General features: G+C 40.5%; 2 protein-coding genes across 7 annotated transcripts in view; both read right to left on the reverse strand.

The window, feature by feature from the left end:
• Window positions 1–4,418, reverse strand: part of LOC139416761 (inter-alpha-trypsin inhibitor heavy chain family member 6) — a 32,549-nt gene extending 28,131 nt beyond the window's left edge. For all 4 annotated transcript variants that reach the window (XM_071165813.1, XM_071165815.1, XM_071165814.1 and 1 more), the window contains exons 1-2: window positions 3,983–4,418; window positions 374–409 (exon numbers count right to left, since the gene is read on the reverse strand). In XM_071165813.1, the coding sequence (XP_071021914.1) occupies window positions 374–409; window positions 3,983–4,105 (159 nt within the window). In that variant the 5' untranslated portion in view covers window positions 4,106–4,418. The remainder of the gene's footprint in view (window positions 1–373; window positions 410–3,982) is intronic.
• Window positions 4,419–4,669: 251 nt separating this feature from the next.
• LOC139416772 (6-phosphofructo-2-kinase/fructose-2,6-bisphosphatase-like) overlaps window positions 4,670–15,939 on the reverse strand; it is a 28,676-nt gene continuing 17,406 nt past the window's right edge. For 2 of the 3 annotated variants that reach the window (XM_071165833.1, XM_071165831.1), the window contains exons 9-14: window positions 8,376–8,522; window positions 8,012–8,116; window positions 6,122–6,251; window positions 5,921–5,983; window positions 5,768–5,832; window positions 4,688–5,661 (exon numbers count right to left, since the gene is read on the reverse strand). In XM_071165833.1, the coding sequence (XP_071021934.1) occupies window positions 5,602–5,661; window positions 5,768–5,832; window positions 5,921–5,983; window positions 6,122–6,251; window positions 8,012–8,116; window positions 8,376–8,522 (570 nt within the window). In that variant the 3' untranslated portion in view covers window positions 4,688–5,601. Of the gene's footprint in view, window positions 5,662–5,767; window positions 5,833–5,920; window positions 5,984–6,121; window positions 6,252–8,011; window positions 8,117–8,375; window positions 8,523–15,939 lie in introns of all 3 variants that reach the window. The other variant, XM_071165832.1, reaches the window with a different exon arrangement.

Consider the following 15,939-nt stretch of genomic DNA (forward strand, 5'->3'; position numbering starts at 1 on the left):
CTACTTTTTTGGTGGGAAGACTCAATTTACTGATGAGTTTTCCTCTTGTTATATGTTATACTGACAGTCACTCAATTACCCGGTTAGTAAAAAATAAAAATGTATAAAAATGTCTAGTTAGTCTAGCCAGCGACAGTATCTACAGTAAACTTGTAATAATCGTGGCCGAATGATCAACCTGGCAGGCAGGGCACGTGCCCAAGGGCCTTGACCTCCAGGGGGTCCCATTGATTTTGTTAGTCACGCGGGGCCCTAAGCCGCCACTTTTGTCACTAGCCAGATATCCCTGATTTGAATGTTTTGTTTTGCTCATGACACATTCCACTGGGACTGGGTCATGAACAACAGGCTGTTTCATGTAGCTCATACTCACCACAGATTTAGCTGCTTTGCTCTGGCGTCTCACTCTCTGGAGAGAAAATAACAGAGAGAAAGTTAATAAAAGTGTAATGAATCCTAACTATGGGATTGAGCGCAGCAGTAAGGAACATTTATTCACACCAGTGCCCTGACAGTAATAGATTTCTGGAGTCCTGTAGTTTGGAAAAATGTCATCAAAACAAGCTGATGCCCTCTGAACATTGTGCAAAGCTTTAAAATCTTAATAGATTCATAAAAGCTTGCTTATTAGTGACTTCAGACCACAGAGTTGCCCTAAAGCCATCATTATTCCAAAATGTATAAGCTTCCACACACTTGTCTATCATTGTATTGGAAAGAAGATGATTTCAAATGTAAGTTAGTACATTTAGGTCCTTATCTACGATAATAAGTTGTATTAAAGAGGAGAACTTGACTTAGAAAAGTGACAACATTCTAACAAGGATTACCTTACAAAATCCCCTCCTTTTAAATGAATCTCCAGAATCTATGTGTGGTGTTGGGTCAATATTTCTGTGTCAAAATAAGATGAATGAAGGGGTAACTTTAAATAAATGCTTTCACTGTACACAGAGGTGCAGGTTCGGTTTCAAATGTTCATTTAGATCACAAATCATTGTTGTGTCAATACTTTACCACATATCCAAGATATACAACACAATCAAATACCTTTAAAGAGAGGAAAACATTTTAATTTGCAGGCCGTTCATTCTTCAATGTCAATTATAATATACATTTTAGGTGAAATAGAAACTTTATTTTAAATGAATGTAAATGTAGGCTATATTATGTGTTATTATGTTTATTATGTGTTTCCACTTCATAATCGTATTCACATCTGCCATATGCAGAGCCTTCAGAAAGTACTCACAACCTTTGACTTTTTCCACATTTTGTTGTGTTACAGCCTGAACTTAAAATGGAATAAATTGAGATTTTGTGCCAATGGCCCCATTATGTCAAAGTGGAACTACACTACATTACCAAAAGTATGTGGACACCTGCTCGTTGAAAATCTCATTCCAAAATCATTGGCATTAATATGGAGTTTGTCCCCTCTTTGCTGCTATAACAGCCTCCACTCTACTGTGAAGGTTTTCCACTAGATGTTGAAACATTTCTGCGGGGACTTGCTTCCATTCAGCCACAATCGCATTAGTGAAGTCAGGCACTTTGGGTGATTAGGCCTGACTCGCAGTCGGCGTTCCAATTCATCCCAATGGTGTTAAATGGGGTTGAGGTCAGGTCTCTGTGCAGGCCAGTCAAGTTCTTCCACACTGATCTCGACAAACCATTTCTGTATGGACCTCGCTTTGTGCACGCGGGCATTGTCATGCTGAAACAGGAAATGGTCTTCCCCAAACTGTTGCCACAAAGTTGGAAGCACAGAATCTTCTAGAATGTCATTGTATGCTGTAGCGTTAAGGTTTCCCTTCACTTGAACTAAGGGGCCTAGCTCGAACATGAAAAACATCCTCAGACCATTATTCCTCCTCCACCAAACTTTACAGTTGGTTCCATGCATTGGGGCAGGTAGCTTTCTCCTGGCATTCACCAAACCCAGATTAGTCCGTTGGACTGCCAGATGGTGAAGCGTGATTCATCACTCCAGAGAACGCATTTCGACTGCTTCAGAGTCCAATGGCGGTGAGCTTTACACCACTCCAGCCGACGCTTGGTGATCGTAGGCTTGAGTGCGTCTGCTCGGCCATGGAAACCCATTTCATGAAGGTCCCGACTAACAGTTTTTGTGCTGACGTTGCTTCCAGAGGCAGTTTGGAACTTGGTAGTGAGTGTTGCAACCGAGGACAGATGATTTTGACATGTTACGCACTTTTGCACTCGGCGGTCCTGTTATGTGAGCTTGTGAGGCCTAGACGTTTCCACTTCACAATAAAAACACTTACAGTTCACCGGGTCAGCTCTAGCAGGGCAAAAAATTTGACAAACTGACATCCAATGACGGTGCCACGTTAAAAGTCACTGAGCTCTTCAGTAAGGCCATTCTACTGCCAATGTTTGTCTATGGAGCTTGCATGGCTGTGTGCTCAATTGTCAGCAACAGGTGTGCCTGAAATAGCCAAATCCACAAATTTGATGGGGAGTCCACATACTTTTGTATATATAGTGTATCTTTTGTGACATTTTTACAAATTAAATGAATTTATGTCTTGAGTCATTAAGTATTCAACCCCTTTGTTATGGCAAGCCTAAATATGTTCAGGAGTAAATATTTGCTTATCTAGTCACGTAATAAGTTGCATTGACTCACTCTGTGTGCAATAATAGTGTTTAACATGATTTTTGAATGACTACCTCATCTTTGTACACCAGTGAATTTCAAACACCGATTCAACAACAAAGACCAGGGAGGTTTTCTAATGCCTCACAAATAAGGTCACATATTGGTAGATGGCAACAAAAATTTTTTTAACTGAAATGGAATCTTCCTTTCAGCATGGAAAGTTATTTATTACACTTTGTCACTACAGAGATACAGGCATCCTTGAGAGAGCTGGAGAGGAAGAAAACCACTCAGTTATTTCACCATGAGGCCAATGGTGACTTTAAAATAGTTACAGAGTTGAATGGCTGTGATAGGAGAAAACTGAGGATGGATCAACAACATTGTAGTTACTCCATACATCCTGTTTGCAATAAGGCACTAAAGTAAAACTGCAAACAATTTGGCAAAGAAATGAACTTGTCCTGAATACAAAGCGTTATATTTGGGGCTAATCCAACAAAACAAATCACTGAAATGGAGTAGAGATACGCACAGGCAAAATCCTAAAGGAAAACCTGCTTCAGTCTATATTCCAACAGACACTGGGAGACAAATTCACCTTCAGCAGGACAATAACCTAAAACACAAGGCCAAATATACATTGGAGTTGTAGACGACATTGAATGTTCCTGAGTGGTCTTGTTACAGTTGGACTTTAATCGTATTGAAAATCTATGGCAAGACTTGAAAATGGACTTGAAACAACTTGAAACAACCAACCTGATAGAGCTTGAATATTTTTTTAAGGAATAATGTGCAAATATTGTACAATTCAGGTGTGCAAACCACTTAGAGACTTACCCAGAAAGGCTCACATGTGTAATCGATGCCAAAGGTGATTCTAATGTACTGATTCAGGGGTGTGAATACTTATGTAAATGAGATATTTCTGTAATTCTTTTTCAATACATTTGCAAAACAATACTACTGTCATTTTGGGTATTGTGTGTAGATAGGTTAGAAAAAGTATATTTAATCTATTTTTAATGTAGGCAGTAACACAACAAAATGTGGAATAAGTCAAGGGTACGAATACTTTCTGAAGGCACTGTATCCCAAAGTAATGTGCAGTAAAGTTACACCCTCACTCGAGTACAAAAATGACATATTGAGTGCAAAAAGGAATGTAGCATAGTATAAGGGGGGGAAAGCTGACCATGAAGAAACCCATGAATAAAAAACACATGATGTTTGAGGCTGTCTTGACTGAGTAGCCTGTTTTTCAAGAGTTTCCTATATTAATTCAGTCCCATAGAAATATACATTAATTTCCAATATTAGTCCAGTCCCATAGGAATATACAATAATTCTCACCTGTAAAAGTATGCCTTTTGCACCCTGGTGTGCTCCAAATTCCTCTGAAAATACCCGCTGAACTGAGATGATGATGAAAAAGAAAATACAACGGATTTTTAAATCCACTTTCCCCATGGTCATATACTTTTGTCTCCGAGATGAAAAACGTTATGTTGCCAGTGGTCTCACGTTGCGTATACACAGCACGCGGTAGGAGTACAAGCCTCACATATTACACAAGTTAGTTTTGCAAGGGGCAGTCGACTCGTTCCCCTCCCTCCACTTTATTTTAATCGTTTTGTAACCTATGAAAAAATAACCTAAAATAAGTTGAAGTATAATTTATAACTGACAGATATTCAGATGAAAACTCAAAAGAAAATTAGTGGGCGCAAAGTTGCAAGAGTTGAGTTCGGTAGGGTATCCTCAAGTGTACATAACTGGATATTTCGCGCACTGTTGCCATCAGCAGCATGAGAAGAAATGACAAATTATTAACCCATGAATGTCGACAGTTAGACAGAAAAACATCCCAAACTCTCTGCTCTTGCCCCTTTCTCAATTCCACAACGGGACCCTATAAAGGACGCACCCTGACATACAAATAAATAGGCTACAACATAGGCCGACAAATGTAAAACAAGTATCTTTAATTTTTATAAATGACTATCTGACATCTAGGCTCTAATAAAAGTTTGCATGATCTGTAAAACAACAAAGCAATTTATTTTAATTTCACCATTTATTTCATAAATCTAGTTCCACTTATTCAGTACAATAAACTCTTTGTCTTAACTAGTGGTATTGTATACCTTTGTCACAAATGTATTTATTGTCAACAAGTTTTCTTAAAAATATGTAATCAGTAGTGTTGCATATCTAGCCAAGCCAAGAGACTCCTTTAGCAAAGTCACACCGTTTTTCACATCCATCAGGTCCTGTGTGGCTCGGTTGGTAGATCATGGTGCTTGCAACACCAGGGTTGTGGGTTCAATGCCCACGTGGGACCAGTACGGAAAAAAAAAAATCTAAAATCTACCCACTCACTCATAAGACCAGAGAGTCTGATAAAATGTAGACATGTTGTTTGTTTGGGAACTGTTCATGATGTTGACACTTAGTCAGACATTTATCATTAAGAAACAGAAGATGTGTTTATTAATCTACTAGAATGGAGGACATTTTACTTTCGTCATCCTGTAGCCTAATGTCAGAATTGTCTGGCCTCTTTCACATTCTAGTGACAATACCATGCCAAACCACCTCTCACACAGCCTGTCCGACTGCACTTCACCATGAGACTCTTGGGTAAGACAGAGCAGACGGATGCACATATATTGGACGTTATAGGTCAGTCAACAACACTCATACAGTACTGGGCTTTAGCCGTCCCATGTTGGAGGCAGAAAGTCCATTTCCCCCTCACTGTTTCCGGAGGCAGTGGAGTTTGTCCTTTTTGATCTTCTATTCATCTAGTCTTCTTCCTTATCTTTTTCCCCGTTGACACTTGCTGATTTTGACAATTGTAATCGGGAAAAGGTACTAAGACATAATTGATCGAGCAATAAAGTTAAAACTTGAAAATATAATATTGCTGGTTCAGTACGGTCCTAGAGTCCATATCCTCTAAATCATATTCAAAAGTGGTCAGGAATAGTCTTCAGCGCCTCTTCTGGGTTTCTGGTTATGTCCACATTCTACAACAACAACACACATGGAGTCACACCGTTAGATTTGTGGAATCTCTTATATCACATTTTCCTATTGTGCTTGGAATAAATGGATACGTTTTGTAAAGCTTACCCCAGGTCTCTCTCTGTGCGTGTTGACTGCCTCAATGTTTAGGCAAATGTGCTCCACTCTACACCCTGTACCAGGAGAAAGAGATATGAGTGAAATTGTTGGATCCAATTACAGCATGTGAATTTGTTCAAGTCCAATTGGACAACAACTTACCATAGGCCACCGGTGTAAGTTTGAGCACAGTATGAAGAGGACATTTTAGGTATGGTAACTCATCTGTGGAAAAAAAAGTAGTCTCTAGTCCAGTGCGCATGCGAGATTTGGTTCTGAGTGACGAGATAGTCGTAGACATGACCAACTTCATTACCACAAGACAATGCTAAATGAATCCATGTATTTTGGACTGTAAAGTACCTGCGGTTTTGTCTAGTAAGTAGGCCAGCAGACAACGCATGACGGCTTGGTGACACACGACCAGCACATTCTCCTGTCTCTCCAGCTCCATGATCACTGGCTCCAGACGGTGGACCAGGTCTTCATACGACTGTGGTAGAGAGAGGAAAATGAAGTGTACATTTTTCATTCTATTGCACCAGGAAATGTACCTTCTTCATACTATTGCACCAACCTGAACCACACCATGCTCTCTATTTTCTTTATTTCCTTACCAGCTCGGCTTGGTTCCAGCTGGAAAAGTTTGAATTCTTGAGCAGACAAGGTCAAAAATCTGTTGTATGTGCCCTTGAGCAAAGCACTTCACCCTAATCTGTTCCAGGGGCGCCGTACTACCATGGCTGACCCACACATTTCACTACACCTATCCGGTGTATGTGACAATAAAGAAAACCATCTTTAATTATCTTTCCCAGTCACTCAGATCCACCTCTACTAGGGTAGCTAAGATGTACTAAGATAACTAGGTGTTCTACTAAGAGGACTAGGTGTTGTACTAAGAGGACTAGGTGTTCTACTAAGAGGACTAGATGTTCTACTAAGATGACTAGGTGTTCTTCTAAGAGGACTAGGTGTTGTACTAAGAGGACTAGGTGTTCTACTAAGAGGACTAGGTGTTCTACTAAGAGGACTAGGTGTTCTACTAAGATCACTAGGTGTTCTACTAAGAGGACTAGGTGTTCTACTAAGAGGACTAGGTGTTCTACTAAGAGGACTAGGTGTTCTACTAAGATGACTAGGTGTTGTACTAAGAGGACTAGGTGTTCTACTAAGATGACTAGGTGTTCTACTAAGATGACTAGGTGTTCTACTAAGATGACTAGGTGTTCTACTAAGAGGACTAGGTGTTCTTCTAAGAGGACTAGGTGTTGTACTAAGCGTACTATGTGTTCTACTAAGATGACTAGGTTTTCTACTAAGAGGACTAGGTGTTGTACTAAGATGACTAGGTGTTCTACTAAGAGGACTAGGTGTTCTACTAAGAGGACTAGGTGTTCTACTAAGATGACTAGGTGTTATACTAAGAGGACTAGGTGTTGTACTAAGATTACTAGGTGTTCTACTAAGAGGACTAGGTGTTCTACTAAGATGACTAGGTGTTCTACTAAGAGGACTAGGTGTTGTACTAAGAGGACTAGGTGTTCTACTAAGAGGACTAGGTGTTCTACTAAGATCACTAGGTGTTCTACTAAGAGTACTATGTGTTTTTCTAAGAGGACTAGGTGTTCTACTAAGAGGACTAGGTGTTCTTCTAAGATCACTAGGTGTTCTACTAAGAGGACTAGGTGTTCTTCTAAGATCACTAGGTGTTCTACTAAGAGGACTAGGTGTTCTACTAAGAGGACTAGGTGTTGTACTAAGAGGACTAGGTGTTGTACTAAGAGGACTAGGTGTTCTACTAAGAGGACTAGGTGTTCTACTAAGATCACTAGGTGTTCTACTAAGAGTACTATGTGTTTTTCTAAGAGGACTAGGTGTTCTACTAAGAGGACTAGGTGTTCTTCTAAGATCACTAGGTGTTCTACTAAGAGGACTAGGTGTTCTTCTAAGATCACTAGGTGTTCTACTAAGAGGACTAGGTGTTCTACTAAGAGGACTAGGTGTTGTACTAAGAGGACTAGGTGTTGTACTAAGAGGACTCGGTGTTGTACTTAGATGACTAGGTGTTGTACTATGATCGCTAGGTGTTGTACTAAGATGACTAAGTGTTGTACTATGATCGCTAGGTGTTGTTCTATGACTGCTAGGTGTTGTACTAAGATCTCCACAATTTGTCTGAGTAATGTACAGTGTATGTATATTTTGTGTGTATTTTGTAAGCAGTGTGTGGTGAATTAAGACAGGTCCTACCTCACCCTTGGGGTAACGGTACCGGTACTTGTCCTGGTCTCTCAGTGCAAACTCTTCTGGGTGGTTCTCCTGGATATCTTCATATGTCAACTCCTCACACACACCCTGAGGAGGAAATGGCGGTGCAGAGAAGATGTCAATGAGTGGTACGGGCATGTACAGTGATGAGTAACCTATACAGAGACCGAAAGATTTGCATTAGCTCTTCAGGGCAATGCATTGACTTTAGCTCAGTTGGTCACACATTCACTGCAAACTGTATATATGCATTACACACTCACATAAAAGGTATGCTTAAACTCAACAGTAAACAGTGGTTAAATGCATCAATCTCATTTAAACTCAGCAGTAAACAGTGACTTACTGCATCAATCTCATTGAGAGCCTTCCACTGTTCGTATGGAATCCCCAGATGCTCTGCAGTCTGGATGGTCCTCTTCATATGGCTGGTCCACACCTTCAGATCCTTTATATGCTGGCCCTTGATGAAGCCCCCCAGAGCAGTGGCATACTACAGGGACAGACCATGTTCACAAGGAGTGGGTGGGGGGTGATTTTTTACACAATCATTTACTATAGAAGAATGCTTTATTGTCCACTTTCTTTGCGGAGAATGACATTTTATATTTCGGATTTCAACCCAACTTCCGAGACACATATACATTATGCTTTATGGTTTTTTATTTTCTACATAAGGGAGGGCCCAATACATTAAGTCATTGGATGGGACAATAGCATTATATCTGGATTAAAACAATTATGTTTCCATTTTTTCCCTCGCTCTACTTTTTTCATTCAACGTTTTCCCCCAGGACGCTTTATCTGGACATGGTTCTACAGGACCTCCACCAGCCGAAGCAAAGTAATAGCATTAACATGATGCTTTATCTGGACATGGTTCTACAGGACCTCCACCAGCCGAAGCAAAGTAATAGCATTAACATTATGCCTTCTAGTTGCAGTCACTGTACTCATAATATACAGGAGAACGATCGCCTTATGGTGAGGATAGCCGTGCTACAAGACTAGCTTCAGATGCAATCATTAAGCAAGGGTAATTTAAGTGTAGGAATAAGTACAGATAGTAGTATAAATCCCCTTGCAGAGTCCCCACAGCCGGACAATTTTCTCATGGCTTCTGGAAGGAAATGCTGTAGGAATGCTCAACCGGTGTCGCTCATTCAGCCGACAGAAACTTTCAACCGGCTCTCCCCATTAAGCAACGATTCGGAGTCAAAGGCCGAGCTTTCTCTGGTCTCTCCTCCACCAGTTACGGGGTCTGAGATGCCGAGGCCTCCCACCATTAGCTCTGACAAATGGAAAACCCTAGTCATTGTCGACTCCATTACCCGCAGTATTAGACTTAATTATTAATTATTAGACTTAAAATAATTATCCAGCGATCATAGACTGTTTACCAGGGGACAGGGCTACCGATGTTAAGACTAATCTGAAGATGGTGCTGGCTAAGGCTAAGACTGGCGAGTGTAGAGAGTATAGGGATATGGTTATCCATGTCGCCACCAACGATGTTAGGATGAAACAGTCAGAGGTCACCAAGCGCAACATAGCTTCAGTGTGTAAACAAGCTAGAAAGATGTGTCGGCATCAAGTAATTGTCTCTGGCCCCTTCCCAGTTAGGGGGAGTGATGAGCTATACAGTCTCACAACTCAATCGCTGGTTGAAAACTGTTTCCTGCCTCTCCCAAAAGATAGAATTGTAGATAATTGGCCCTCTTTCTGGGACTCACACACAAACAGGACCAAGCCTGGCTTGCTGAGGAGTGACGGACTCCATCCTAGCTGGAGGGATGCTGTCATCTCATCTACGAACATAGACAGGGCTCTAACTCCTCTTGCTCCACAATGAAATAGGGTGCAAGTCAGGCAGCAGGCTGTTAGCCAGCCTGCCAGCTTAGTGGAGTCTGCCACTAGCACAGTCAGTGTAGTCAGCTCAGCTATCCCCATGGAGACCGTGTCTGTGCCTCGATCTAGGTTGGGCAAATATAAACATGGCGATGTTTGCCTTAGCAATCTCACTGGAATAAAGACCTCCTCCATTCCTGTCATTATTGAAAGAGATTGTGATATCTCACATCTCAAAATAGGTCTACTTAATGTTAGATCCCTCACTTCCAAGGCAGTTATAGTCAATTAACTAATCACTGATCATAATCTTGATGTGATTGGCCTGACTGAAACATGGCTTAAGCCTGATGAATTTACTGTGTTAAATGAGGCCTCTCCTCCTGGTTACACTAGTGAGTATATCCCTTGCGCATCTCGCAAAGGTGGAGGTGTTGCTAACATTTCCGATAGAACATTTCAATTTACAAAAAAGTAAATTACTGCGTTTTCGTCTTTTGAGCTTCTAGTCATGAAATCTATGCAGCCTACTCAATCACTTTTTATAGCTACTGTTTACAGTCTTCCTGGCCCTTATACAGCGTTCCTCACTGAGTTCCCTGAATTCCTATCAGACCTTGTAGTCATGGCAGATAATATTCAAATTTTTGGTGACTCTAATATTCACATGGAAAAGTCCACAGACCCACTCCAAAAGGCTTGCGGAGCCATCATTGGGTTTTGTCCAACATGTCTCCAACCAAGGATCCTCAAAAGATGTGCTATAAATTCTCGGACAACACAAAGATTCCTAGATGCCCTTCCAGACTCCCTGCACCTACCCTAGGACATCAGAGTACAAAAAGTGGTTAACCACCTAACTGGTGAACTAAATTTAATCTTGCGTAATACCCTATATGCAGTCACACCTCTAAAAACTTTTGTCATAAGAAACTAGTTCCCTGGAATACAGAAAATACCCGAGCCCTGAAGCAAGCTTCCAGAAAATTGGAATGGAAATGGCGCTACACTAAACTGGAAGTCTTCTGACTAGCTTGGAAAGACAGTACCGTGCAGGATCGAAGAGCCCTCACTGCTGCTCGATCGTCCTATTTTTTCAACTTAATTGAGGAGAATAAGAACAATCCAAAATGTATTTTTGATACTGTCGCAAAACTAAATAAAAAGCAGCATTCCCCAAGAGAGGATATTTTTCACTTCAGCAGTGATAAACTCATGAACTTCCTTGACGAAAAGATCATGATCATTACAAAAGCAAATTAAGGACTCCTCTTTAAATCTGCATATTTCTCCAAAGCTCAATTGTCCTGAGTCTGCACAGAACTGCCAGGGCCTAGGATCAAGGGAGACACTCAAGTTTTTTAATCCTGTATCTCTTGACACATTCATGAAAATTATAATGGCCTCTAAACCTTCAAGCTGCATACTGGACCTTATTCCAACTAAACTACTGAAAGAGCTGCTTCCTGTGCTTGGCCCTCCTATGTTGAACATAATAAACGGCTCTCTATCCACCGGATGTGTACCAAACTCACTAAAAGTGGCAGTAATAAAGCCTCTCTTGAAAAAGCCAAACCTTCACCCAGAAAATATTGAAAAACTATTGGCCTATATCGAATCTCACATTCCTCTCAAAACTTTTAGAAAAAGCTGTTGCACAGAAACTCACTGCCTTCCTGAAGACAAACAATGTTACGAAACACGTCAATCTGGCTTTAGACCCCATCATAGCACTGAGACTGCACTCATGGAGATGGTAAATTACCTTTTAATGGCGTCAGACCAAGGCTCTGCATCTGTCCTCCCGCTCCTAGACCTTATTATTCTCATGAAACCATTGAAATACCACAGCAGTAATGATTTTAAATATAAAACATGTAATTTAGTAATATAACAAAATATCATAAGAAAGAAAGTGTTCTCTTGCACAAACAGTAATTTCAACGTAGGAATGAATTATTTTGGTGTTTTATTGCATTTTCTGATGAAATACTCATTACCGCAACGTGTCCAGCGTCCAGAATGTATGTCATGTTTTAATTTTAACAGAGTAAAATGAAGATATTCAGAAAAAAAATAATTGATGTTCTACCAGGTGTTTTCAAATGACATAAAAAATATCAACTGAATATTCATGTATAATAATAATAATAGGACTGATTTTCTCATCTTCCGCAACATTTTTCAAGGACTGTTTACACACACAGAGAATTTTAAACAAAGTTTGACTTTGAATGAAGCAACACATCTGCCAGTACCTTTAATATGGCTACCAGGTAAGCAGATCTCTTTATATTTCTCTAGTTAAAAGTTAAACATTCTCTTGTCAGACTACGAGACAGAATTGATTATCATTACTGATACAAGAAGGTTTCCACATTTAGAAAAACGTTAGATTTCAAATGTTCTATGAAAATATACTTCATTAATGTCTAATTATGTACATTGAGTAAAAATGTGCTTAGTCATCATGCCGTCTCCATTGTTAGCAAAACATGCCAAGGTTCCTCCTCCTCCGCAACACCATTCTCACTTACCGCTGCAATTTAAGGCCAGTTACGGTAGAGAGAACTTTTGTTTCGGTAATGAGAATTTAATCATACAGACTATATTTTTAAATATATATAATGAACTATTCATTTAAATATTATTTACTGACTGTTGATATTTTGCCTTATGTCCTGTTTAATTGCAGACAGTCAGCAAGGGACAAAAATAAATCTTTAGCGAAGGCTAGGCTGACAAAATTCAGAGAAAATGTTTACACCCTTCCCAGAACTGCTGGAAGAGTACAGAAGGAAGGAGAGAGCGGTTAGGGGTTGGAGAGGTTACAGCAAGAGTAATTAGCATATATATAGTCTATAGGAAGCCTATGCCCTCATACAGTCTCTATAGGAAGTCAATACCCTACATTGTTAGGAAGTCTACACATGCGCGAGCACACGTCCACCACAAACAGACACACACATATCCAGTAAGCCATTTAGTTTGTACTATAAAATGTCCACACAAAGTCTGTAAGCTATTCAGTTCCTACTATAGGATGTGTACACACAGACAGTCTGTAAGCCATTCAGTCCCTACTGTAGGATGCACACACACACACACACACACACACACACACACACACACACACACACACACACACACACACACACACACACACACACACACACACACACACACACACAGTCTGTAAGCCATTCAGTCTCTACTACAGGATGACTTGTCCGTAACATTTTTCCCATGTTTTGAGACTTGCTCATTTAATTTAATTTCATCTTCCTTTCCAGTTCCAGATATCAAAATCGAAATGAAAATTGTAAAATTAAGAAAACTCTAGATCTGACAAAGAAGCAACATGAAAAGAAGAAAAGAGTGGCGGGAAAACTCAAAAAGGTATTACAGAAGAGAGAAACAGCTAAAAGCTGTATTGGACATGACACCATCAAGCCAGGAAGATGATACACTTCAACATGTTCAAAAAGCAAAATTAAGAAGTTATTCAAAATCTTCAAGACACAGCCTCCCCAAGAGAACAGCCATTATCACCTCAGCAGTTAAATGTCCATGCCATCAACTCAACTCCTAAAAGAAGAGAGACATCTCTACAGACACTTGGACCAATGAAGACATCTACCCCAAAGGAATCCCCCAAAAAGAGGAACAGAAGAAAGAAAACACTATAAAAATTGAGGTCAAAGTTGCGTTACACAGAAGAGAAGCTGCTGGAGAGGACAAAGAGATGGTCAACCTAAAGAAAAGACTGAAAAGACCTGAGATGATGGCCAAGAGGAAGCAGGGAATTGTCAACATGGAAGGCAGAGAGGTCTAGAAGAAAACTACAAAGAGAGGTCATCAGAGAACATTACCCAGTAACAGCCAGAGAAGACTAATGCGCAAACTTGTTAGCTGCTTCCTTCATCAAGATTAAGTCTCCATTGTAATAAATGGGAAATCCGGAGAAATTCGGAAAAAGGGCCAGATTTCCGTAAGAGAGCCTTAACGGACACTATCTTCATAGAAGATTTGTCTGATGAGGCACAACCTCTCCAAGCCTCAATTATTTAACCTTAAGCCATGTCACAGACAGAGAACATGTGCTTGCAAAACGCATGACAACTTTGGCTTGAAGATAAAGAAGCTGCACCAGCTTGGGGTCATAGAAACATCATCCCCAAGGGACACTATACAGGCCAGTGTGTGTATTGACGATGATGTGCTGTTCTAATGTTTTTGTATGTGTTGTTTTTATGTGTTCTCTGTTCTTAGCCTACAGTGGCTTGCGAAAGTATTTAACCCCTTGGCATTTTTCTTATTGTGTTGCCTTACAACCTGGAATTAAAATAGATTTTTTTGGGGGGGGGTTGTATCATTTGATTTACACAACACGCCTACCACTTTGAAGATGCAAAATATTTTTTATTGTGAAACAAACAGAAAACTTGAGCGTGCATAACTATCCCCCCCCCCCCCCCCCCCCTCCCCCCAAAAGTCAATACTTTGTATAGCCACCTTTTGCAGCAATTACAGCTGCAAGTCTCTTAGGGTATGTCTCTATAAGCTTGGCACATCTAGCCACTGGGATTTTTGCCCATTCTTCAAGGCAAAACTGCTCCAGCTCCTTCAAGTTGGATGGGTTCCGCTGGTGTACAGCAATCTTTAAGTCATACCACAGATTCTCAATTGGATTGAGGTCTGGGCTTTCACTAGGCCATTCCAAGACATTTAAATATTTCCTCTTAAACCACTCAAGTGTTGCTTTATCAGTATGCTTAGGGTCATTGTCCTGCTGGAAGGTGAACCTCTGTCCCAGTCTCAAATCTCTTGAAGACTGAAACAGGTTTCCCTCAAGAATTTCCCTGTATTTAGGGCCATCCATCATTCCTTCAATTCTGACCAGTTTCCCAGTCTCTGTCGATGAAAAACATTCCCACAGCATGATGCTGCCACTACCATGCTTCACTGTGGGGATGTTGTTCTCGGGGTGATGAGAGGTGTGTGGTTTGCACCAGACATAGCGTTTTCCTTGCTGGCCAAAAAGCTAAATTTTTGTCTCATCTAACCAGAGTACCTTCTTCCATATGTTTGGGGAGTCTCCCACATGCCTTTTGGCGAACACCAAATGTGCAAGCAATTACTTTATTCTGGCCACTCTTCCAGTAAAGCCCAGCTCTGTGGAGTGTACGGCTTAAAGTGGTCCTATGGACAGATACTCCAATCTCCGCTGTCGAGCTTTGCAGCTCCTTCAGGGTTATCCTTGGACTCTTTGTTGCCTCTCTGATTAATGCCCTCCTTGCCTGGTCCGTGAGTTTTGGTGGGCGGCCCTCTCTTGGCAGGTTTGTTGTGGTGCCATATTCGTTCTATTTTTTTAATAATGGATTTAATGGTGCTCCATGGGATGTTCAAAGCTTCATATATTTTTTTATAACCCAGCCCTGGTCTGTAATCTCCACAGCTTTGTCCCTGACCTGTTTGGAGAGCTCCTTGGTCTTCATAGTGCCGCTTGCTTGGCGGTGCCCCTTGCTTAGTGGTGTTGCAGACTCTGGGGCCTTTCAGAACAGGTGTATATATACTGAGATCATGTGACATATCATGTGACACTTAGATTTCACACAGGTGAACTTTATTTAACTAATTATGTGACTTATGAAGGTAATTGGTTGCACCAGATCTTATTTAGGGGCATCATAGCAAAAGGGGTCAATATATACGCACGCACCACCTTTCCATTTTGTATTTTTTAGAATTTTTTTCATTTCACTTCACCAATTTGGACTATTTTGTGTATGTCCATTACATGAAATCCAAATAAAAATTAAACTACAGATCGTAATGCAACAAAATAGGAAAAATGCCAAGGGGGTGAAAACTTTTGCAAGGCACTGTATGTGTGTTATGTACTTTTGAAGCACTGCAAAATGAAATTGATTGAACTTGAAACCCATCTGTAAATAGCACACCCAACTACCCCATCCCCATATTGTTATTTATTTTTGCTCGTTTGCACCCCAGTATCTCCACATCATCATCTGCACATCTATCACTCCAGTGTTAATGTT

The sequence above is a fragment of the Oncorhynchus clarkii genome, chromosome 9 (assembly GCF_045791955.1).
Source record: "Oncorhynchus clarkii lewisi isolate Uvic-CL-2024 chromosome 9, UVic_Ocla_1.0, whole genome shotgun sequence".
Classification (NCBI taxonomy): domain Eukaryota; kingdom Metazoa; phylum Chordata; class Actinopteri; order Salmoniformes; family Salmonidae; genus Oncorhynchus; species Oncorhynchus clarkii.